This window comes from Monodon monoceros, unplaced genomic scaffold, assembly GCF_005190385.1.
Source record: "Monodon monoceros isolate NGI ecotype Baffin Bay Population unplaced genomic scaffold, NGI_Narwhal_1 Super_Scaffold_12, whole genome shotgun sequence".
NCBI classification, from domain to species: Eukaryota; Metazoa; Chordata; class Mammalia; order Artiodactyla; family Monodontidae; genus Monodon; species Monodon monoceros.
This window is the reverse complement of record NW_021703768.1, coordinates 49,734,016-49,760,788: the sequence shown is the minus strand read 5'-3', so window position 1 is coordinate 49,760,788 and position 26,773 is coordinate 49,734,016. Positions and strand designations below refer to the sequence as shown.

Genomic DNA, 26,773 nt, shown 5'->3' with positions numbered 1-26,773 from the left:
TCGGCAGGCGGACTCTCAACCACTGCGCCACCAGGGAAGCCCAAGAGTAATGTAACTTTTGTGAATTTTTTAAATGCATAGAATATTTGTATTGTTTTGAATATACAGTAGAGACTTCAATTTTGCTTTATTCCTTTAAAAAAAAAACAGGTAGCAAAAACAAGTAATTTAGGACAATGAACTTGACAGATGCTGTTCTTCTGTGCTCTTCTTTTTTAATTAAGAAAAATTGGTGCATATAAAGTATTGAATACGACCAATTAGTACCTTAATATATTAAGGTATATGCCTTGAGTTGTAGAATGATATCAGGTTGCATACCAAGTTACTGACAAAGGTTATCTTTGACAAGAAAAGTTGAGGAGAGTGAAAGAAGCCCTTTAATGACTTTTGACCATATATACATCTGAATTAACCCGAATTTTTTTACAATAAAAATGTATCTGTGCATAATGTAATATTTTAAAGTAAGGATTTAAAGAGTTGACTATAAACTATATATTATACATTGTTTAGTCATTTTCCAAAAACCTGACTGCTTAGACTTTGTAATTCTGACATTTATTAATATTACTAATACCCTGACAATGCACTTAAAATATCAGTAATAATATATATAACTGTATACTATAACTCCCTTTTGATATTAAAGCAGCTTTATTTCACATCAAGACAACTACTTCAGATAATAATATAAATTATTTCCATATTAATATTTTGTATAATACCCAGCACTTTCTTTCAATTACAATAAAAAATCAGAGGTGCATACTAGACAACAGATCTTTATCAAAACGACTTACAAATCTCACAGCTATCCTTTATGGCTGGCTATTGTTACTGCTATTTTATAAACACAGAAATTAGAAAACAACAACCAAAAAACCAAATGACAGAGAAATGACATAAATTAGAGGTAAAGATGAAACAAGAGGTAGGTTTTTCAAGTTCATTTTGTTTCATATTTTCAATAACATACAAAGCATAATGAGGTACGTCTCACAGATTTTTTTCAACTGTGTCATACAACTTAAAGAATTATGATGGGGTTCAGGACACGGTACCCCAAAATATACACCTTGGCATACTGAATACTTTAAGCTGAAGGAGTGTGAGCATACAGCATGAGCAGGAAGTTCTCTCTCTGACCTCTCCCACCCCCAGCCACACCCCCATACTCCCTACCCTTGTCCCCTGAAAGAAGTCATCAAACCCTCAAGTGAGAACTGCCCTCCCTATAATGGGAGGAATCCTTATCTCCAAATACAAGAGGACTCAGAAGAATCCAAACAAATGGGACTTGTAAAATTTCCCCTGGTTTATTATACTTACCTCATACCCTTTACCCTATCATATCTTTCCATGACTTGCCATTCTACATCAAACACAGGTTTAACAGTTTCTCTGAGTCTTCATTTCCTTATGAAGACTCCCATGACATGTAAAATGTACATTAAATTTGTATGCTTTAATCCTGTTGTCTTGTCTTTCTCAGTTTAATTTTCAGACCCAGCCAGGGACCCTAAGAGGGTCAAGGAAAACTTTTTACTCTCCTACAGTCTAGAAAAAGTCAGAGAAATTGGTCCATTGAAATCAAAATAAAATTTAAAGAGGGTAAACTACAAGGTAACAAGATCAGAACATTCATTAATTAATTTTGTCCTCTGTTCTAGAAATATCCAAAGCAGACAAAAATATTTATTCTTACTAGATCTTGAAGTAAAGATCTGTTCATCTAGGAGGTGCTGCTCTTAGAGACAAGTGATCACTACTAAAGAAGACTGCAGAAATCAAAACATGAAAAAAGTTGATGCAGGGAAAGAATCCAGAGACCTCTTCATCTTTCTTGCTATGAGCACATCACTAATTAGTGGCAAAATTGCCCACTCAAGGTTTAGATAAGAACTCAAGTTTCCCAGCTTCCCACAGCACTTACCGGAGTGTACATTTCCCTGTGCTTCAAATACTTTCATTTCACAGTAATCTGTATTATTTAGGTAATTTTAAATCCTCTCATGAGCTTTAAGTTCTATAACATGTTTAATAAAATCTTCATATATCTCCAATGCCCAATAATTCTCCCCAACTGAATTGTGACATTTTGAATTTGCTCTGGAATAATACATCAAAATGGTTCCTCGCATCCCTTTTCTCATTCCTACTAATATTCAATAGAACTATTTCTGAACACTAAGCCTCCTAAGTAGGCATCCTCCCTTTTCTTTCCAGGAGATTGGCTCACTAAATTATTTCTCTCTCATTCTTATTGCTAAACCTTCTTTTGTACTACCTCTATCTTTAAATAATCTCATGCCTTAAGTTTCAACACATATCTATTTCCTTTCCATTCAGCAATTCCATCACAAGTACAAAAATACAAAAATAAGAGGAAAACTGTTCTATGACCATCTTTTACATATATGCCATCTGCATTATTTAGACATATAGCGTCTATGTATAAACCAATCAAGATGGGTTTACATCTAAAGAATGGTTTACAATAGCAGTTACTGATCTTATTATGGATCTTAAAAATTACTTATAGATCCTAAAATCAAAAGAATAAAAACTTGAAATGGGGTTTACAATAAAAATTAGTCCAGTAACAATAAAAAATATTATCATTTTGCTCAATGTAGGGGAAAATTTTAATGAGGAGCAGTAACTCAATACAGATTGCTTAACAGTTGCCAGGAAAAACAAAAAAAAAGTAGCACACAGCGGAGAAATCGGACAACACCTTGACCAGAATTGACATGATTAATGAGAAACAGGTAGACACCACATACTGCTAGATGTGACATTTCAAGAAGGACACATCGCTTATGTAATATTCCAACCAGGGATGATTAACCTGGATCTAACCATGAGGAAATATGAGACAAACCCCAAATGAGGAACATTCTGGGAGAGAGTAAGGGAGGAAGAAAGGGAGAGAAGGAGACAGAGTAGAACTGTATTTTTCAAAAATGTTAGTCGTAAGTGAGAAAGACTCAGGAAATGACATTACAGTGTAAAAGAGACTACAAAGACATGACAACTAAAAGCTGAAGTATTTAGGAGTAAAAGGCCATGATTGATGCAATTTACACAAATGGTTCAAAAATAAAGCACCATGTATGGTTGGTGTGTGTGTGTTGGTGCATGTGTGTAATGTCTGTATACACACACATAGAGACAGAGAGAATAAGATACGGAAAGACAGAGAGAGGACACATGCTAGCAAGTCCAGGCTGTCATGCTCATGGAACTTACTGAGAAAGTCATTAAAATGTACTAGAGGGACTTCCCTCGTGGTCCAGTGGTTAAGACTCCACCTTCCAATGCAGGGGGTGCAGGTTCAATTCCTGGTCAGGGAACTAAGATCCTACATGCCCCACAGTGTGGCCCCAAAAAAAAAAAAAAAAAAAAATGTGCTAGATACCCAAATGTCCTTCAATGGCTGAAGTGGTACATCCATACAATGGAATACTACTCAGCAATAAAATAATAACATTCTAATAACATACACAATAGCTTGGATGGATTTAAAAGACATTATGCTTCAAAAGGATATATACTGCCTGATTCCATTTATATGACATTCTCAAAAAGACAAAATTATAGTGAAAGAGAACAGATCAGTGGTTGCCAGGAGTTAAGGGTCAAGGGGAGGATGACTTTCCTAAACATATAGCAAAAGGGCGTTTCCTCAGGTGATAAAATTATTCCTTGTATTCTAATTGTGGTGATGTTTTCACAAATCTACATGTGTGAAAATTTACAGTAGTGTATACCCCCAAAAAAGTCAAATTTACTCTATGTAAATTAATAAATAACAGTTTTTAAGTCCTTTTATTTTCAAATACAAATATCTGTGGGTAAAAAACAAAATACATATAAAAAACTGCTAGACAAACACTTGTTTGATTTACAATCATGACCAGTTTTACAAAGGAAAAACAAAGAGTACTTTGAATGGAGAACAGGGAACCCTCCTACACTGCTGGTGGGAATGTATATTGGTGCAGCCACTGATGAGAACAGTATGGATGTTCCTTAGAAAACTAAAAATAGAGCTACCATATGATTCAGCAATCCCACTCCTGGGAAAAGATGAAAACTCTAATTTGAAAAGATACATGCACCCCAATGTCCATAACAGCACTATTCACAGTAGCCAAGACATGGAAGCAATCTAAGTGTACATCAACAGATGAATGGATAAAGAAGATGTGGGGTATGTGTGTGTACACACACACACACACACACACACACACACACACACACACACACAACGGAATATTACTCAGCCGTAAAAAAGAATGAAATATTACCATTTGCAGCAACATGGATGGACCCAGAGATTATACTAAGTGAAGTAAGTCAGACAGAGAAAGACAAATATTATAAAGATATCACTTATATGTAGAATCTAAAAAATGATAAAAATGAACTTATTTACAAAACAAACAGTCTCAAAGACACAGAAAATAAGCTTATGAATATCAAAGGGGAAAGAGGGGGGCTGAGGGATAAATTAGGAGTATGGGATTAAATAGATACACCACTATATGTAAAATAGATAAATAACAAGAATTTACTGAATAGCACAGGGAACTATAGTCAATATCTTGTAATAACCTATAATGGAAAAGAATTTGAAGCTGTACACCTGAAACTAACACAATATTGTAAATTAACTATAGTTCAATAAAAAAAAAGAAAGAGTGCTTTGAAGGTACTGAAAAGCATGCCAATTTACAGAATTTGTCAAAATTCTTGTCAAAGAAGCTTAGCACAGTCCAAACACAGAGAGACTAGCCAGCAAGACTGGTGCAGAATGACTGAGTAGGATGAGATAAGACTCAAGAAGTAAGCCAAAATTTTGGCAGACCCTGTAGGACAAGTTACTCCATGGAAGCCACTGAAGAGTTCTCAAGTAGGAGAGGGAAAAGAACATTTTTGCTTTTAAAAAAACGGTTCTGTCTTCTTCTCTGTGAAATACGACTTGCAGGAGATATGAGATCAGTTTAGGAGACTAAAGCAGTAGTCCAGGAAGAAGAATAAGATAGCTTATATAAAGATGGTGGAAATGGAGGCTATGGATCTGAGATACATTTATAGGTCTAGTTAACAGCTTTGGTGATGGATTAAATGTGGGAAGTTTCTCACAAGAGTAATTGGGTGTTCAGAAGTATCCAAGACTGAGAGGAGCATAGTACATTGGTTATCTCACCTCCATCAAATATATCCAATTCAATAACATTACTGAGAACCTACTATGTGTCAGGCATTGTGCTAGACTATAAGGATACTAAAGATAAACAAAATCCTGGTCCCTGATCTCAAGCAGCTCAAGATGCCCTGAGAGAGAATAAATGTTCAACAGAGATACTCATTTTAACCATATCCTTCCTGACCATGTAAGGTATTCTGTAAGCAAGTATCCTATGTTTAGTGTTAAACAGAGGGAAAAAAATGTGTACAACATTATCATCATCACAGGCAACATTTATTTACTGAGCATATACTACTTCCCAGGCATTGCTCTAAGTATTTTAAACGTATTAGCTCACTCAACATACAAAATAATCCAACAGTTTAGCTCCATTTTATAGATAAGGAAAGAGACAGAGATAGGTTAAGTACTTTGCTCAAGGTCACACAGTTAATTTTAAGAGCGAGAATTCACATCTACCCAGTGTGGCTCCAGAGCCTGGACCTTTAAGCCCTTCACTATATCTCAACACATGGGCCTAACTTCTAAAACACCCAGGAGGTAAAATACAGAAAGTAGAAATAGACAAGTAATCCAAGATAAAAGATGCATGATTCAGTCAAAAAATTCAAGGAGGCAGAAATCACTTTTAGACATAGAAATTGTAAAGAGTTTTGACAAATGAAAAACTGAGAGATAAAGAAATATCAAAGGAGAGCAAATGATACCGTGAGCCAATAAAACTGTACCTTTAACTACCTCAAACGCTACCCTCTACCCTCTTTCTCCAGTTTCCCTTCAACCTACAGACTGAATTCCAAACATTTTTCTCTGGTCTATAATAGATAAGGGGGTTTAAGGGCCATCACTGAGGAATGTTAAGAGTAGCAAATACAAACTAAGGGTCAACTCTATACAACCACTTTGTAAAGAGTAGTCAACAAAAGCCTCTTTCTGGGTTGAAATACCTGCCAATTCCTGAAAAGTGAAATGGAGGCAACAACAATAATGAAAAGAATAATGAGTAAGTGCTCGCACATGTGCCCGAGGGATGTGCATGAAACAGCTGCAGGGAGATAAGAGTCTTTCCTCAAATGGTGGCATTGGTCACATTTGGACAGACTGAATGGGGGAAGGACTCAAAAGTAAATGAGGGAAAGCCTCAGGAAAGCCTAAAATGGTACCTTCACACACTTGGTCAAAATGACTGATGTAGTAACATTAATAGTGGTACCAGTGTTACTTCATAGTAGCAATGATTGATAGAGTAACAATCATTTTGTAAGCAGCTTTTGGCAGGAAAGTGCTCTCTGCAGGAGGCCCCTTTTGTCACTTTAGCAGAGCTATATTGTCACTAACCTTAAACCAGGCACTCCCATGCTCTACTCATCTGAGCCCTAGCACACCTTTCAAATCTTTTGATCACACAAATACCCTGCCTAACCTGTTGGTTCTTTCCATAGATCAAAGAAGTAGAAATGAAGAATAAATAATTAACAGATGACCAGATCTCTTTCCCAGCTTCCCCTTCAGTAATCTTATGAGCAAACTGTGTGAACAAGATAGCATCTAAAGAGAGATCACAAGAAGCCGACAAGCTGGCAAGCAGGGAAAGATGGTGATGACTTTGACTCCGAATCTCAATGATTAACTGAGATTGCCTCCCCTTTTTTTCTTTAAAAACTTTCATGGCGGGCTTCCCTGGTGGCGCAGTGGTTGAGAGTCTGCCTGCCGATGCAGGGGACACGGGTTCGTGCCCCGGTCTGGGAAGATCCCACATGCCATGGAGCGGCTGGGCCCGTGCACGTCCCGGAGCCTGTGCTCCTCAACGGGAGAGGCCACAACAGTGAGAGGCCTGCATACCGCAAAAAAAACAAACAAAAAAAAAAAAAAAAAAACTTTCATGGCCAAGCAGAAACTTCAGAGTTGGTTTGGGGACACAAGGCCACCTTCCCCCCAGATTGCGAGCTTTCTGGTTAAAAGCAATGTTTTCTATTTCTACCAACACTTGCCTCTTGAGTATTGATTTTTGAGTGGTGAGCAGCCAGACCTGTTTGATAACAATTTATTGAGCAATCATATGCATTACACTTTAATAGGCATTAAATATACATTCTCCAATTTATCCTAATAATGACCCACACGTACTAGTTCAAATGCCTCACTGTTGAAATATGAGAAAACTGAGGCCCAGAGAGGAATAAGTGGTCCAATGTCACACAAATAGTAGGTAGAGCATGCATCTCAAGCTAAATTTAGCTTTCCTCTCCATCACACTGTGTCTTTTTCTCTCTGAGACTCAGAGTAAAAGCAGAAGCCCAAGGAAAAGAATCCCAAAAAGTAAGATGTTCCTCAAGCTATGAAAGTATTTACCTACACAGGAAAAATCAGCAAGTACATAGGATTCATGATAGAAAAAGTCAGAGGACTTTTTCTATTCCTTAGTTTTTATCCCCTTGTTGAAACTAGCTACTCTGTAAAGATTATTTTTCTTTTTTGCTTCAGGGCCTATACCCAATCGATACCTCATTCTCAATCAGAATCTTCTCTTATTCTCATTAAACAGTTTAAGGTCCTGAAACTTCAGAGCAATTCTATTCACTCACAGTATTGCTTTATTGGGTTATCTGTTTAAAAGAAGCTTGATGCCATACAATGGTTGGTGATTAGTTAACATTACCCATGGTCTATAAGATGACTGCCACATTATCAAAAGTTTGTCAGAAGCCCTTATCTAATTTGTAGACACGGCGCTGGTCCTAGATGTGAGGAGAGCATTAAGAGTGTAGTCCCAAAGTCACAAGCATTCAGGAACTCTCCTAAGCAACTAGGACAGGAGATGGAAGACATATGTAGTTGTTGTTCTAAGAAGCCAGGTTGCACTGAATAATAATATGTAAACTGAATGCACAGTATGGTGCCCTGGCACATGACAGAAACTTCAAAAATATTGCTGAATGTTTGTTGTATCAGTATCCCAGGCTTGATATTAGAAAGGAAGGTAGGGGCACTTTAGTTCTGCTGTACGTTTCAAGGGTAAAGTGAATTTGTATTGGAAATGAAAACCAAAATGGACTATTTCCATTCAAATTCTAAGGTGAGAGGATAGAAACACTTCAAAATACTTCCAAATCTACCGAACTTTTGGGTGGGGGGAGACACTGGGTTTTCAAAGGACCTGCCAGAAGAACAAGTTGACGTTCGGCTTTAAAAAGAAAGTTTTACAAATGATTATAACCCTTCAATAAAAAAATCACCAAGCCCAGGAATTAATAATTTACTTCTTTTTTTCACAAAACTACTCAGTGAACATGCAATTATGGCACCAACTGTCCATCTTCCTAAACCATCTTGTCTACACCCTCCAGCTTCTGTTACCAAAAGATACATGTGCATAGCCTAATCAAAAAAATAAGATTAAAAGCTGCATTATAGAGGGGTTTTTCCCCAGTTAGACTGAAATGATTTGAACCAATACTTACTGAAAATTGCATTAGGTTAGATGCAAAGGAAAACGTTAATAATCCAAAGATTATACTTTTGGAAATCTAAAAGCATCTATTCCATTAGTAAAACATATATTCACAAGGAGATGAGGAGCAGAACCTCAACAGCTGAGGTCCTGAATCCTCAAAGTACTCTTTCACATGTTTCTATTTTCCCTACATAACAATGAGAGAAAGAGAAATAGTCATCATTCAATATACCCAAGGAGGATTATTCATTGTGTGGTCAACTCTGGCAAAATAAATATTCTAAACAATTTCCCCCTTGACACCTCATTGCCCCTTTCCACAAATTAGTATATAATCAGATAATACTAGGATATATACTAGGTTCTAACTAGGTTAGAAATCAGTTCAAGCTAAATCTTCAGGGGAAAAAACAGCAATAATAAGAGCAAACACCATAAAACAAAAACCCTAGACTATGCAAGGACATGTCCGTTTTCCCCACAGTAATCTCACTATTTAGCATTCCACAGACATTCAGTAAGTATTTGATGGAAAAGAGGAGGGAGTGATCATTCACCTAAAGGGCAGAATAATCACCTTTAGGGGTGATTATAATTATAATAAGGGTGCCTTCTGCCACTCTGATTCTGTACCTAGAATACTGTATGGCACACTGAAATAGCTCAGCCAAGGCTTGATCATCTTGCCTATTAAGTACACACAAAAAGTAAAGAATAAAATGCTTTCCATCAGTCCTCTCAGATTGGCTTCTCCTATCTCTTCTCCAGAGGGGATACAAGAGTTTGACACACATACACAGCATAGCTTTTCAGTGGCAACCTGACTTCCAATGCCATCTCAACCTACTTACAGAAACCCATTTATAAAATCATACCTCTACAATGTATAGGAATCTGTTGTTTGAAATTACCCATTGCTCTAATCTACTTTATTGAAAACAAAAGCTAATTCATAACTAATTCACTTTAGAAATAATGTCTCAAAATCTCTCATCTTTTAAAAAAATTATGGCACATAATATGTGTAAACAAATGTGTTCACTGATGACTTTTCATTCCAAAATTAACCATCATTATCATGGAAACAACAAATGATGCAAAAGGATTGTCAGCATTTACTGAATGTTTATTATTAAATGCCTTGGGAATTTCTTTAACTATACTCTTTGTATAAACTGTGCATGTATTTTTTTAACTGTAGCATTGTAGAACACTATAAATTGTTTATTATTCATTACAGTAAACTGATATTCCAAGAAACCAAGTGACTTCCCAAGTGTATGAACAAAAATTCAATTCCAAATCCCACAATCTCACACTCCCTCCTCTCTAAATTTATGAAACTATATTTAATGCTCAAATGACCAATTTAAATGACACATCCTTTTCAAAGTAATATATCTAAATTCATTCCACACTTTTTTTTTTTGCAAAGGGTATTGGTCAGGTATTAAATAAATAAATAAATAAATAAATATATATATATATATATATATATATATATATATATATATATGTATGTATAACTATACACACACACGCGCGCGTGTGTATGGGTTGTCCAAAACCTTCCGTAGATCTTACATTAAACCCAAATGATATATATATATATTTATATGTTGACTTTAATAAACAGATTAAAAGTATGCCTAAAGTAGCCCCATTCAAAGAACTCCTAATTTGCAACAATACTACAAATCAGAGTATACATAAAAACACCCCTCTTAAAGGGCTGCTAAATGTGAACATCTTTTTATGGTGTGTTAATATGACAAAATTAAAGAATGATCTATTTACCTCAAAAAGTGCACTTTTTAAAAGACTGACCAAAAAGTGTGCTTTACTTCCAACTAGAACTGACAAACGGAGAGATCAAATTAGCTTAATTTTTCAGGCATAAACATTCTTTAGATGTTCAGAAAAAAATGTTATTTAAGTGGGAGAAAAAATAACACCCAATTACAGTGTAAATATTTATTAAATTCATTCAATTAACTTACCGTGCACCTACTATGTGTTAGTCATGGTGCTAAGAACAAGAGACAATTAATACTCAGTGTATTGATTATGCCTTTTTATTTTCTGTGTGCTGATGCTTTGACAGATGGGACCTGGAAAGACTGGCCCTCTTAGGGTTAGCCAATTCCGAGAGATAGAAAATGGCTGCCTTTGAGCACATATTTCATACACAAACTAACTCATCCACAGCTCTTACTCCAACTATCAAGCTCTTACACTCCATGCCACTATCTCCCTTCTCCTAACTAACCTAGGGCCAGGTACCAGACAACTCATGACAGTCCCTACCATCCTGTAGCCTACTAAAATTACTCAAACTTGCCAGTCCTAAACCGGCTTACCCTTGCTTTCCCATCCCTTCCCACAGAAACCACAATAAAGGCTCTTGCCCACATTTCCCCCTCTCTCCCTCTATCTCTTGACCAACTCTGGTGTTTCCCCATGTGGTTCTCTGTGGTGTGGTATGCTCCTTCCTCTTGGGAACGAACTGTAAGTAACAAAAACCTTCAATGGCAATTGTCCCTGATCTGCTGGCCTTGCCGTATCTGAAAAATATTAAAACCTACATTTTAAAGCACCCAGGGTCTACTATGGAGGCATCTGTATATCGTAATGTTTACTGAACAAATAAATGAATGAATAAGCCAAGAATGAATCTGGCAGCAAACATGCAAGCAAACACTAGATCAAAAATTAAAGACCTGAATTCTAGCATAAAGACCTGAATTCTAGCATTTTCAATATGTGGTAAGTTGGGCAGCAGCAAATTTACAATGAGTAAATTATGCGTAACAGTATTGCTAGATGAAAATTAGTAACTGCCTGATTCATCTCAGAGAATAAAACTGACTCTCCCTTGAAGGCCTTACTTTCCTAGGATTTATGCTCTATTCGCAGCCTAGCTCTCCAGCTTTATTATTCTTACTCTCTTCACTCTAATGGCTGCCACACTGGCCTTCTTTCAGTTTCCTGAAGGTGTCCTCACCCCTCCAGCTACAGAGCCTTTGCCCAGGTTGTTCTGCCTTTTTGGAATACTCATTCTCTCTCAACTCAATTAACTAGAGTGAATATCTCTCAACAAACTAGAGTTAATTTCTCCTCTTCATATCTCAGCAAACATTTCTTCAGGAAAGTCCTTCTGTACTGCATTAATGCCCTAATCTGGCAGCTGCACAGTATCCATGTCAACTGTTATCATTTTTACTCTGTAGTTCTGTAATTCTTTAACTTCTGTCCTCTTCACTTGACTGTTACCCCGCAAATACAAAAACCACATTTATCCTCATACTGTTCCACTACTACTCATTAACATTAGGATGTTAGAAAGCAAACAGGTAGCTGGAATGTAATTAAAATAAAGCAGTTTTATGCCTCATTGGTCTAAGTATTTAGAGAACATTCCTGGTAATAAAGAAATAATCTCTCGGACGCTCCACCCCATGCTCTGAGGTCGATTAAGGTCTGCGCCTGCACCAGTGCTGGCTAGCAGGCTCACCAACCTGCAGGCGGGGGCTACCAGGCATGGAGCCGGCGCCAGTGGCAATGGGAAACCCAGTTACCAAAACTGACTCTAGATGAGAGAACCTAACAGATCAGTAACAATGGAAGAAATTGAGAAAGTTATCAAAAAGCTACCATCCCCCAAAATACCAGGCCCAGATGGTGTTACAGGTTAAAAAAAAAATCCTTCACAAAGAAAGATCTTAAGCAATATGATGAACTCAGAAGCTCATGAAAACAGGCCACCAATCCTAATGTTTTAAAAACAAGATATATCACCTCATATTGCGAATGTTAGTGAAATGAAGCATTACTTGTGTGGATTCTGTGCAGCTTTCAACAATGTAGCAATCATTGGGCTTCCCTCGTGGCGCAGTGGTTAAGAATCCACCTGCCAATGCAGGGGACATGGGTTTGAGCCCTGGTCCGGGAGGATCCCACATGCCACAGAGCAACTCAGCCTGTGTGCCACAACTGCTGAGCCTGCGCTCTGGAGCCCGTGAGTCACAACTACTGAGCCTGCATGCTACAACTGCTGGAGCCCGCACGCCTGGAGCCTGTGCTCTGCAACAAGGGAGGCCACCGCAATGAGAAGCCCACACACCACAACGAAGAGTGGCCCCCACTCACCTCAACTAGAGAGGGCCTGCGCACAGCAATGAAGACCCAATGCAGCCCAAAATAAATTAATTAATTAAAAAAAAAATGTAGCAATCACATTTCCCATTGGAAGATCCTCCTGGCAAGAGCTGTATGAAATCAAAACCCAGGATGCAGTACTTCAGTTGAGAAGGGATGGATTTCGAAACTTGCACCATGGAATCCTTCCCCCATTAATGGAGAAGACAACAACACTAGCACTTATGTTTGGTCTGTATGAGGATTTATCTTGCCTTCTCCTTAAGCATATCAGTACTCCAGAGTTTGCAACCGGTAGGTAGCATGGCAGCAGTACTTGCAGGGATAACAGAAAGCAATTTTCATGCCACTGGAACGAGTTCAAACATTGCTTCAAGACCACAAGTATCATGACAAATTTACACTTGTCAGGCTTTCAAGGCACCGAAATGCCATGGAATTAGAGAGTGTTATCAAGGCCTGGTGCCTGTTCTTTTCAGTAATGGATTCAGCAACGTCCTTTTTTTGGCCTTCGAGGTCCCATCAAGGAACATCTGCCTATGGCAATGACTCACAATGCTCGTTTGGTCAATGATATTATCTGTGGAGGTCTATAGGGTGCCATGTTGGAATCTTGTTTTTTCCAGTTAATATTGTAAAAACTTAAATGCAGTCTCAGATTGATGGTGAATTTCCATCTTTCCCCAAGGTTTTCCAAAAACTCTGGTTAAAACAGGACAGGAATCTGACAAATCTTTTCAGAGGTGCCCATCTCTTGGGGCATAACTGATGCAACTTATAAATTCTTGTTAAAGATTATATGAAAGAAATCAGTTAAGTGTCACTTATCAACTGAAGAGACCCAAGAGAAATGCATTTTGGCCTCATTCCTAATCAGCCAAATACAAGTTGGTGTAATAAATCCAGGGCACAATGAATTATGGGCAAAGCTGCTTTCCTTAAGCATCAACAAATTCAGAATAGACACTTTCAGTAGGAAAAAAGAATGGCGGGGGGGAGAGCAAGAGAGAGGCTGGGGACAGGGATGAGTGAATAAGGACTGCTGAAGAGCACATGGTTCCTTCTGGAGGTGACGAAATGTTCTAAAACTGATTGTGATGATGGATGCACAACACTATGGATATGCTAAAGAGTACTGAATTGTACACTTTAAATGGGTGAATTGTACGGTCTGTGAATTATATTCTTATCAAACTGTTACCACACACATACACACAAAAGATGTTTCTAAGACATTTTTCTTGTGAAAGACGTAAAAAATTAAGAACTAATTTTTACTGTAGTAAAGCTACTAAAACATTAGGTTAAGAATTTACAGATAAAAGAAAATAATGTAAAATGCTAAATAAGAATACATGACCTAGGAGTAAAAGATGCATCCTAGTGGCGCAGTGGTTGGGAGTCCGCCTGCCGATGCGGGGGACGCGGGTTCGTGCCCCGGTCCGGGAGGATCCCACGTGCCGCGGAGCGGCTGGGCCCTTGAGCCATGGCCACTGGGCCTGCACGTCCGGAGCCTGTGCTCCGCGGTGGAGAGGCCACAGCAGTGAGAGGCCCGTGTACCGCAAAAAAAAAAAAAAAGATGCATCCTACTTTAAAGGATGAAAATAAAATTCTGTCACATTAAATACTCACTTAGGAATGGTCAGTTTAAACCAAACATAATTCTGGTAAAACAACACATCCACAATTTAAAAATTTTAAACTGCCTTTTATTCAGCTATATTTAAACTATAACAAAATACTACTCTTTGGAACCTGTTACCTTGATTCTACTAGCCTGTTTTAAAAGCTGTAAAATGACTTAGAAAATTATCTTAGAAAATTTATACAGAATAATAAATTTCCAAATGCTGATCATAATATATACTATTCTTGAGATAGAAGAGAACTATGGAGAGGTACTAAGTGTCCAACCCAAACCTGTGTAGTATATCTGATACCAAGAGGACTTTATTATAAGGTAATTTCACCTGGAAAGCAAGCCATCATACCTAAAAACCCTGCTGCTTTGTCAACCTCTTTTGAATTATTCAACTAGCTTAAGTAAAATATTCCCCATTAGTGACTTCCTTAAATCTAAAAAAAAAAAAAAATCAAAAAATTCAGAATTCTTAAAATGCTTAATCTCAGAGAACACTTATTCACATCTGAAATTATTAGAACTGCATTATAAAAATGTGTCTTTTAAGTTAGACGATGAATTGCTATTTCAGAGAACAGAGTCAAAGGAAAGTTTGATTATTCTCATTCTCATCTATAAAAGTTTTTGTTTAATCTATGCCTTTGGAGGAAAACATTAAAAGAGTTATATGTAAATAATGTTATTTTCATATAAAAATTAGCAGAAAAAATATTACTCCCCTTATGTATAAATAATATGGACCCTAAGAAAGGGAAAAAATTCAAACTTGAAATTATTCCAGCTACAAAACAAAAAGGACACAAGAAAGTTGTACTACACAAATACAGAAAAAAAAAAAAAAAGGATTGCACTATGTTCAGAAGGTGACCAAGAAGATATACTAAGAACTTCTGGAGAAGACATGGACAAAATCATGTATCCTTAAGTTTAAGTGACAATGCAGAATACTACAAAAGATCATCAAGCTAAAGGTGCCTTTGACATGCCTTTGACATATGTGGTTAGCATATTTTTAATGAATTAACGAACAGATAAACAAATAAACAAATACTCAATATACTAAAAATGTCCTGAATTTAAATTAATGCATGTACACAGAGACTTAAGCTTTTAGAACTTTACAGTGCAGTAAAAGGACGGATGGATGAGAAAGAGAGGAAGAAAGGGATAAAATAAAAACAGCTAACCTCATCTATCCAGACAGTTTGACCTCAATATGTAAACTCATTTAATCTTTATAATACTCTCATTAAGAAGATACTATTAGTATCCTCATTTCAAAAACAAGGAAACTTAGGCACAGGCAAGTTATTTGCCCATGGTCATTAGTGACTAGTGGCACTGGAATTTGAGTGTGGTCCTAAAGCCTACAGTCTTTAACAGATTTCTGAATCAGAAGTAGTAGATCATGGTAAAAGATAGCTTAATACAATAGTTTCCCAAATGGTCATTCTTTAGATCAATGATTCTAAACCGGAGGTGGGAGGTTCTACTGGCATCTAGTGGGTAGAGGCCACAGATGCTGCTAAATATGCTGCTATGAACAGCAGCCCCAATATGAAAAAATCATCTGGCCCCAAACTGTCGATAGTACTGTGGTTGAGAAAGTGTTTTAGAAAAGCGTTATTTCTGCATGTGAAAATCCATTATAATAAAAAAGAAGAAAATAACATTTCCCAAGGTAGCCTGATTCAAAATATCATTATCAATACATTATTCTCTAGACCTGCTTATTTCAGGCAAAGGAAATGTTACATTGCAAAGTCTAAAGAAACACAGGAAGAGGAAATTACTATTATGTAGGAGGTTAACCAAGAAATATCACTGGGGATGTGGATGGGGGAAAAACTTTCCCCAAACTCCATCAACTATGTACCTATAAGTAGAAGACAGGTGATAAAACTGCTGACCTAAACGTCAACATTACCTTCCACTAGAGCATGTGACCATAAATTTTCCTAAGTTATGTCATGGGCCAATGATAACGTGGCAAACTTAAGTTTTTTTGGTTGCTTTTCAGATGGTCACATTTTCTGTACATTTTCTGTAGCTATCAATGCTTCTTTAGTCATTAATCCATTAAGGACTATAAAGTTAAATCATTATTCTTTAAAATTCTATTACATTATTCAAGACTTTCTTGGTACTTAAAATGACATGAATTCACTACTGCCCAATAGATTTTTCAATACTTCATTTTAAAAACATAAATAAGATCTGATTTTCCCATTCACAAAGCTATCTCTTCACAATTTTTACTTTCTTTTTTAAAACTTTTAAATTTATTTTTCTATTGAAGTATAATTTACAATGTTGTGTTAGTTTTTAGTGTATAGCAAAGAGATTACATACATATTTTTTCAGATTCTTTTCCATTATAGATTATTACATGATATTGAATATAATTCCCTGTGCCATACTGTAAATCCCTGTTGCTTATTTTATATAGTGTGTATGTTAATCCCCAACTCCTAATTTACCCCCACCATAAGTTTGCTTTCTGTGTCTGTGAGTCTATTTCTGTTTTGTAAATAAGTTCATTTGTATCATTTTTTTAGATGCCACATATAAGTGATATCATATTTTTTAATTTGAAAATTTAATGCTTAAGAAAATTTCAAGCCTTAATAAAATTCTGTCCCTCAATTTATGCAGACTGACATGAGCCCCAGTCTTTTAGACTTATAGAAGCCTTTTTTAATTTTCTTTACAGAACCCAACTATTTCCACAACTTAAGTATCAAAAATGTTTTTGAATCACACACATAAAATATTGAAGGCAACAGTATTATCATAAAAAGTGTAAAACGTATATGCTTTAGATACAATTAGGTATCCTTCTCACTTTTTTTTTTTTTTGCAGTAGGCGGGCCTCTCACTGTTGTGGCCTCTCCCGCTGCGGAGCACAGGCTCCAGACACGCAGGATAAGCGGCCATGGCTCACGGGCCCAGCCGCTCCACGGCATGTGGGATCCTCCCAGACCGGGGCACGAACCCATGTCCCCTGAATCGGCAGGCGGACTCTCAACCACTGTGCCACCAGGGAAGTCCCTCTTTCTCACCTTTTAATCTGTGTCATTTCAAGTTTTCCCTCAATAATCTCAGTACTTTATGTTACAGAAAACTCTAACATGTTCTATTAACCTTAATATTTTTTTTCCATCCATTAATTTACTGAGCAAATGTTTACAGTGTTGACTACTGCCAAAGAACAGGTTCTTTAACATTTCCATTTTAAAGGTCTGAATAAATCTCTAGTCAGTGTATTTCCACTAAGAGAAAGGAAAAGAGCAGTAAGTTAAAATGTTGGTAACTTCAATTTGGTTTCCAAAAATAAATAAGACTCCACTCAGCTTCACAGTGAGGAAATAATGTTCGTCTTCTGTACATCCACCTGGGAAGCAGCACACCTGGTAGTTCAAAGAGCAAGCTCTGGCATCAAGCTGCCCAAGGTCAAACTTTGCCCTATGACATGCCACTTGCCAGATCCTAGGCAAGTCATTTAACATTAAGTTATTTCTTTGCTCTATAAAAAGAAGACAATCATGCCTCTAACTGAGGACAGTTAAAAATTAAATGAGATATAAATGTAAAGTACTCAGCAAAATATAAGGCATATGATAATGTAAGCATATAAGGTAGGGGGTCCCCAGAGAAAGAGAATCAGGCATGGCTTTGACATAAGAGAAGCCATTTTTGCCCTAAGTCATTCTGTGATTTAAGCCTGGCCACAATGCTTAACCTTGAGCAGCACTTGGTAATAATGATCTTAAGGAAACAAAAGAACAAACTGTTATCAAGCAAGAGAAGTAGCAAGAGCAAAGATAACAAATTAGTTGTAAAAACTCACAGTTCTGTTTCAATAGTAAAGACTAGCATGAAGCACTCTTGAGCAGTTCTGCAGAATTTAAACCTCCTAGCCACTCAACCTCCAGATCAACTGGAACATAAGGGATGATGATGACCTTCACTGACCCCCATGACTTCAATCAACCAAAGCTTGGACTCTGTCAAACACCCAAGCACCTTCACAAATATGCATGTACCCTTAGCTTAAAACTTCCCAAATTTTGCTGTTCATGGAAACACTCCATTGGGAAAGATCCCCAGTGCTCTTCTTACTTGTTGCAAGTAATAAATCCTTCCTTCTCCCAGTCTTTGACTTGGTTCTACCTTTTGGCTCCATACCCACCAAGAGGCAAACCCGGTTTTTGGGTAACAGTAAGTGCTCAAAAATTATTATCTATTGTTATGGTGTTAGGACTAAACAATTACCTGTGTTCTTAATCCAAATTACCATACAAGAAATAAATAATAAATTTTTTAGAAGAATTTCTAAAGCTAACTGCACTTATTTCACTAATTTATCACTAGGATAAATGTGCTCTAAAAATTCCCTAAGACAAAAAGATATATCATTCTTCTCACACAGTATCAAGTCTTAAAAGGCCTGCTTTTATGCCTTTAAAATTAAAAGTAGCCCCAAAAAAGCATATAATGCCAAACAAAAACAGGGATAAAGGCCAAAAAAAAAAAAACAAAACCAAGATACTCTTCGAAAAACATCCAAAATCAAAGCATTTTGTATTTGCTTTTGGAAATGAGAATTTTAACAAAGCTTTACTGTAAAGTATAATATAATGACTTCATCTAAGAAAGGAGAAAACAATAACTTGTAAGCTTCTTTAGAGATAATCCAAAATAAATAACAACAAAATTATGTAACAAACTTTTGAATTACCAAGAGGATAATATATTTTATGAAGTGCTACTGACATTGAAATATTATATATTTAATATATTCATATAAAAATAGGACCTAAAATAAGTCTAACAAAATCTGGTTATTTTAAAAATTGGGAATTCAGACAAAAATGAAATTGGTAAAATGAACATAACCAAGTTAAATAGCAGTGCCCACCACTCCATGCACATCTTTTTAGATCTAGACCAACACTTGCCACATCATTATCTAACAAAATTAGCATACATATGCATAAAACAGCACTGCCCAGCAACACACAGCAATACCAATGGCCAAAACAGTGCTAACATTTTGATGCTTTAACAAAACAAATTTTAAGAAAACATTTCCTCACCTATTATCAGATGGCAGAAGAGAAAGCAAAGCCAAAGCCGAAAGTTTTCTTCTTTCAGGCTGGGTAATATTGTCCATGCGATCAACCCACATTTCAATCATATTTCCCAAAAGCTGGTCCATCTGAAAAAAGACCAGGAGGCATCTCAAATATCTGAAATGCTATTTACTTGTGGATAAGTACTGTTAAAGGCTAAAACCTCATAAGGAATGGCTAAAGTTTAATTCCAGCAAACCAGAGAATTGGAATATAAGAATTTGGGGCAAGCCTTGAGCTGGAAAAAAATAATTTGAGCAAAACCAGAAAATGACTCTAATTAATCTTGAGAGCCAATTATCTCTGAGAGCCAAAGAGACTTATTCAATTCATCTAGGCTAAGGGTCCAGTTGTTTGGTCAAATGCTAGTCTAGATGTTGCCATGAAAGTATTTTGCAGATAAGATTAACATTTACAATGAGCTGACTTTAAGTAAAGGAGATTACCCTAGATAATGTGGGGTTAGGCTTCATTCAATCAGTTCAAAGCCTTAAGAGCAAAAACTAAGGTTTCCTAGAAAGAAGAAACCCTGCCTCAAGACTGTAACACATAAATCCTGCCTGAGTTTTCATTTGCAGCCTGCCCTACAAAATTAGAAATTGCTAGTCCCTGCAATCATATGAGCCAATTCCTTAAAATCCAACCCCCTTCCCGTGTATGTGCACCTCTACATGTGTATATTCTCTCAATCTCTCTCTCTCTCTTTCCATATACACAGAACTGGTTCTATTTTTCTGAAAACCCCTAACTGATACAGTTAGAATCTATAAAGTAAAACAGGACCAAGTGTACTCATCATGTAGACTGAAAGTGGGTCCCAGGGTTTGCTTATAAACACCTGTACACTTCTTGCACCTTTTAAAGAATGCATTTAATATCAGAATCTGTACTTCATGGATTTTAGTAATATAAGATCAACCTTGAATTCCCATACTTTCCTACTTTTGTGCTTCTACATTTGTTTCCAAAAAATGTTTCAACACATTTTTTTTCCAACACATTCTGAAAAATAATAAACAGTCAAGGAAACACTTATTAGTTTAAGGCAATTATTTATACTTGAGTTCCCCAAACTGTGTGCATCCCAAGATGCCACAGTAAACTCACAAAATATTTAAAATTATTCAGAGAAACCTAACGACATCCGTCAGATACTGCAAAAACTACTAGTTCAAGATAGTTCCCAGTTTTAACATTACACTCCTTTTGATGACTTCATATCTTTGCAAAGTACTACCAAAAAATCAAGGTAGAACAGAAGATGAAAGTGGAGGTATCCAACATGATTCTAAGGTTTAAGAACTTGGGTGTTGCCCAATAGGCATACACATTCCATTAATCAGTAATTGTGTTTATTTAAGAATGAAATAAAGATATTATTATTTAGATTTCTGTGTATAATTTTCAATAGATACTAAGTTATTAGGACGTGAATACAAATTAATTTGTTTGGATCTAACTACTTAATAAAAGGAACAGTTAGCTATTTATATTTCTTTTGGCCTAGAGGCATTGTGAAAATATTACTAACATATTAAGGGCACAATGAAGCAATACAGTCCAGTAACTGCTGATTTATACCATGTGTCTTCAATTTGTACTTAATTTGGAAACAAATGGCTCAGATATTTTATAGACTTACTGCAATTAGTATCTAGTAAGCAAGATTTAAAAAATAAAGCATAACCATACAAAAGCAAATATCCAGTTATTAAAATGTAATATATACAACTAAAGCTATAGTAATATATGTGGTTGAAATGAAGATGCAATCAGCAAAGACAAGTATCTCTATGGTCTAATTTTATTTACTTATAACTTACATTTATTTCCTCTATTATAAAAATATTTAACAACAGCACATAACAAAACATAGAAACAAGACAACTGTAACATATGTTGATGACCATTTATAGCAAATCATAAAGCAAAAAAAGAATTCTGCAGTATTTCAGAGAACTAATTTCTAAAATCAAGGTATTTCTTAAGCAGCATAATAAAAAGATGATATTTCTTTGATAATGTATGCCAAAATCTACCCTGGCAGATCATGCTGAAGATATCACGATTAAATAAATATCTACTGTAGAAAGACAGAATTTTATTTCTGACTGGTTCCATCATTTTTACAACTTTAAAGAATATGAGTTATAAATGTTGTCTATAATAATTAATTTTATATAATTATATTCCCTGTAGGAACAGAATAATGTTTATGCAAATGGAGATCTTTTTTTATTTCTCTCTCCAAATGTTATCTTCTTAGTCTAACCTTCATACCAGTTGCTATTCAAGCAATAAAATGTCATTTTTACATAAAATTTCATGAAACATCATTCATTGTGTGGAAACAAAAAAGTACCTTCAGTCTCTCTAGTATTAGGAAGATGTGTGCTGTTTCAAGTCAAACACTTAGGACTGATTAAAGAAAAAGTCTTATAATCAAAGTAGCAGGTCCTGAGGAAAGTCATCTTCTTACCTTGTAGAACTGAAGTTAACAAAATGTTTCACTCCTCCCCCCAAATTTATAAAGTCTAAATTAAGGGATATTGCCAGAAAGAGTAAGATGACAATGTTTCTAGAAAACAAGGAAATACTTAAGGAATAGTTGAGTTCAGTCTTAGTTTTATAGAAAGATAAACAGATAATATTACTCCAATTACGCAGCTGCACACACCTTATTGCATCTTTATAAAAAAGTTATTTACCCTAGAAGCATATTGACATTGTGAAAACAATTTTAGCTTTGAACATATGCATTTGCTGGCTCCCTCTGAAATCCCACTAAAATGAGAGTAAAGAAATATAAAAAGCAAACAAATAACCCCCCAGGGTCTATAAAAGAGGAGAAACTACATGGGTAAAGATGGCTACGAGTTTTTGGAAGATGGCAGGTGAATGAAAGAGTGGTAAGTGACTTGGCCGAACAGAAAAGCCTGGAACCAAACTGCCTGCCAGAGGAATAATAATCTAATGCAAACAGACTTGGTTTTCAGAACCTTGCAATCATCAGGCCACAAAGAAGACAGAGGTGAGGCACAGAGCTCAAAACAGGAAAACTAGCTGGGAATCAGTATAAAGAACAATTAGAACCTTCTAGATTGCTTTCCCCACTCATAAAGGAGTCCAAAGATACAGTATCTGCAAAAATAAAATCCAAGAAGCTCCAACTCAAGGCATCAAGAACAGGGGGAAGGCAAGGTGAGAAACAAATTAAACAGATGACTTAAATAAAAATCAGGACGCTGAATGGCGAAACACCCTCATCCCAAAAGCCTGTTTTCCCATCCTGAATTCCACAACACTTGTTTAAACCAAGATAGATGCTATCCCTCAGAAGAAAGAGGAAGCCTAAAGAGAAAAAGGGCCTACAAATACTGTCGTTTTCTAGCAAATTTCCCTACAGCAAAAGTACCATTCTTCAATACCCTAAGGCTCTAAATTCTAAATTACGTTATCAGTCTAAAAAGTTTTCTTCATTCAATATAAAAAATGACTCTGAAAGACTCTGACTAGCAAATGCTTAGAGGTGGAACTGTTCTAATGGTGACTTCTGCAATGAACCCAACTTCCTTCCTAAAGATATTAAATCACTCTTAATTAACTTGGTTTTCTCTACTATCTGACAACTGTTTTCAAGTGTTTAGAAGAGACAAACCTTTCTGCAAAATCCTTGCTTGCTTCAAAGCTATCTGGATTTACTGGATCTCATTTTCCTTGTTCTATTTGATTCCGATGTTCTTTAAAACTGTGCTCACAGTCAAAAGTAGCCATTTGAACTACAATAATATTTCATTCTCTTTCATTTCCGTAATCTCTAGACTCAAACATGATGGATTGACAATTTTTGGTCAAATTCTTTGTGAAAAACATTTCTTCTTCACATTGAAAAGTGAAAAAAGAAGTGTTCCATGAAAAACCAGTGCTCTAAATACAGTGAGAGAAATAAGTCTGAATCTATAACATCTCTCTTCAATCCTTCATATTGTCAAAGGGTTGAAATAGTAACAGCACCAGCCACAGGTCATTATTTCTGTATATTTTGATGTTTAACACAATGGAGGTGGTGGCCTACTCTCGTGTATTTTTTTAAATGTAAACCTAAGACATTTGCGATAATAGGGAAACATAGGACATTTCAGAAAATTTTCCACATGACTTTATTTATTTTTAAATTTAATTTTGACTTTATATTGGAGTATAGTTGATCGATCACATGATGACTCTTAAATGCACAGCACCTAAAGAACTATCCATTAGTTAGTCTGCCCTGGATTAGCAAAGCATATTATTTTGGGTAGAAAGATGGTGTTAAGCACAGGATAGCACAGAGGCAAATTTCCTTTAAGGTCTAATAACAAGTAAAGCTATATTTTCAGATCTTCTCCATTCATGCAAATACATACTATGCTAGGTGACTCATTTCCAGATTCAAATCATGCTGCTACTAACAATCACTTGAAGTAAAATGAAAATATTTAAAAATCAGAAAGTAACTATAAATTAAAAATTTTTAATATAATCTTTCTTATTTTTTATACAAATTGATATTTTAACACTGTCTAACAAGCTATGTAGCACAAATCGTTATCAAACCATTTTAATAATTTCTGCCTTTCCACCACATGAGGACTCAGTGAAAGGTCAGCAGGTTACAATTCAGGAAATGGCAGAATCCAACCACGCTGGCACCCTGATCTTGGACTTCTGAGCCTCCAGAACTTTCATCACCAACTGAGGTATGTACCCCTATATACAGATGAAGCCATGAAAAGAAAAATATGGTGCATCTCCCCAACTCTACCATCTCCTAGCTTTGTGACCTTGCAGTTCACAGTCAAATGGAGAAGACAAGCAAGTAAGCAATTCTGTAATTCAATCTGCAAGACCATTCAGCTGACCTGTAGAAGAGGGACTGGAGGAAGTCCAATATTAGAGGTTATGGTAATATTCCAGTCACGAGAAAAGCACTTGGGCTATGGCAGCAGCAATGGAGGTGAAAAGAAGATGGATTTAACATGGCTTACAAAAATACAGGGGATGAAGGAATAAGTTAAATGATACCAGGACAGGGCTCAAAGTTCTTTGAGATAACTGGCCCAGGCCCTTAAATAAACTAAGGCCACAGGAAAAAAGGATGGAGGTGAGAGAGCTGTTCTACAATAAAAGATGAGAAAACTTTTGAACAAATGAGAGAGAAATACAGATTAAGCATAATGGACACACAAAAGAAGAAATGTCAGAGGACACTGAGTGCTCAAAGAAGAAAGAAGACCCTGACGTAAAGATACTGGGACTGGATTGTAAGGAAAAGGTCAGAGTTGGCCTCCCTTAAAGGAGTGACTGTGGCTGGAGATAAGCAGAGTCAGTGACTAAGTCTTAGAAAATGCTTATGGTTTACTAGGAAGTGAAACCCATGAGACCAAGAAGGAAATCAATGGGAAATTAACTTACAGTGTCCTGGAACCTAAAGAAGGGAAGAATTTCAAGGAATGTGTGAATGAGCGTGTCACCTAAAACCAAAACAGGAAGTTACTGTGCCCTCCAATGAGGTTTATGTTATACAAATATAAAACACGTATATAGTTACACACATATACACATAAATAAATACATATGTATACACATATATGTTTGCATGTTATAGGTCAATCTACCTTGATTCATCTAAAAGACTTGTCTTTTTCTGGACTTTCCTGGTGGTCCAGTAGTAAAGAATCTGCCTTCCAATGCAGGGGACTCGGGTTCGATCCCTGGTCAGGGAACTAAGATCCCACATGCCATGAGGCAACTAAGCCCGCGCGCCACAACAACTGAGCTTGCGTGCCACAACTACTGAGCTTGCACACCTCAACGAGAGCCCGCGTGCTGCAACTACAGAGCCCACGCGCCACAACCAGAGAAAGAAAACCCACATGCCACAACTAGAGAGAAGCCCGCGCCACAATGAAAGATCCCGCAAGCGGCCTCAAGGAAGACCCCACGTGCCGCAACTAACACCCAACGCAGCCAAAAAAAATAAATAAAATAAAATAAATAAATAAATAAAAGACTTGTCTTTTTTGCATTAAATTTCCTTGGTACATTTGTCAAAAATAAACCGACCATTAATGTGTGCACCTATTTTCCAACTCACTTCTGTTTCATTGACCTAAATGTTTATTTTCATGCTATCCCACTTTCTTGGTTAGTATATATAGGTTTATAATAGGTCTTGAAATCAGATAGTATTATATATTCTTCAAATTTGTTCTTGTTTAAAGAAGGTTTGGCTATTCTAGGTCCATTACATTTCTATATAAATTTTAGAATTAGCCTGCCAATTTCTACCAAAAAAAAAATTTTTAGGGAAAATTTTTATCTTAGCAATAATGAATCATCTAATCCATGAGCATACATATACATTTACTGAGATGTTTTTTAATGTTCTCAGCAATGTTTAGTAGTTTTTACTGTACCTGTCTTACACACATTTTGTTAACTGTATCCTAAATATTTCTAGGTTTGAATGTTATTGTAAATCGTGTTTTGAGAATTTCAGTTTCCAGTTGTTCACTGGTAGTGAAGAGAAATAAAATTGTTTTTTACATATTGACCAAGTAACCCATGACCTTAGTAAATTTAGTACTAGTTTTACTGGAGATTGTAATATACAATCATGTTGTTTGCAAAGTGAGTCAGTTTTACTTATTCCTTTCCTATCTGTATGCTTTTATTTGTCTTTTTATTGCCTTGTTGCACTGGTAGGGCTCCCAGTATCATAATGAATGGAAGTATTGATATATTAAATCTGTTAGAATTCTGCTCATTCTACTGCAAATATTTTGGATATTAAAGCTGAGAGATCTGTGATAGATACGTTAAATCACTTTTTTGTAATTGACCATATAAAAGAAAAAATTATGAAAGTGAAAGATATTAGGAAAATTAAGAAATGTGAACTATCATTCAACCAAAACAAAGTATTAATTATAAGAAAAATTGTGTAATTATGTGACCGCCCCCCTTTTTGATGACAGATGAAAAATATATTGAATCTTTAGGTTCTTTCATTTACTGTATCCTAAACTTGGCTAATGATGGTTGTAAAGCTCAGCTCACTGAAAATGAAATAAAATTAAACCAATTAATATGACTTTTGGATAAACAAATATGACTTTTGG

The 26,773-nt window shown here is 36.1% G+C and overlaps 1 protein-coding gene and 1 pseudogene across 1 annotated transcript in view; one reads left to right on the top strand and one right to left on the bottom strand.

Moving 5' to 3' along the window:
* IPO11 (importin 11) overlaps window positions 1-26,773 on the bottom strand; it is a 215,564-nt gene that overhangs the window by 53,122 nt on the left and 135,669 nt on the right. Inside the window, exon 27 of the mRNA XM_029217487.1 lies at window positions 19,575-19,696. Within this exon, the coding sequence (XP_029073320.1) occupies window positions 19,575-19,696 (122 nt within the window). The remainder of the gene's footprint in view (window positions 1-19,574; window positions 19,697-26,773) is intronic.
* Window positions 12,395-13,636, top strand: LOC114892485 (annotated as a pseudogene).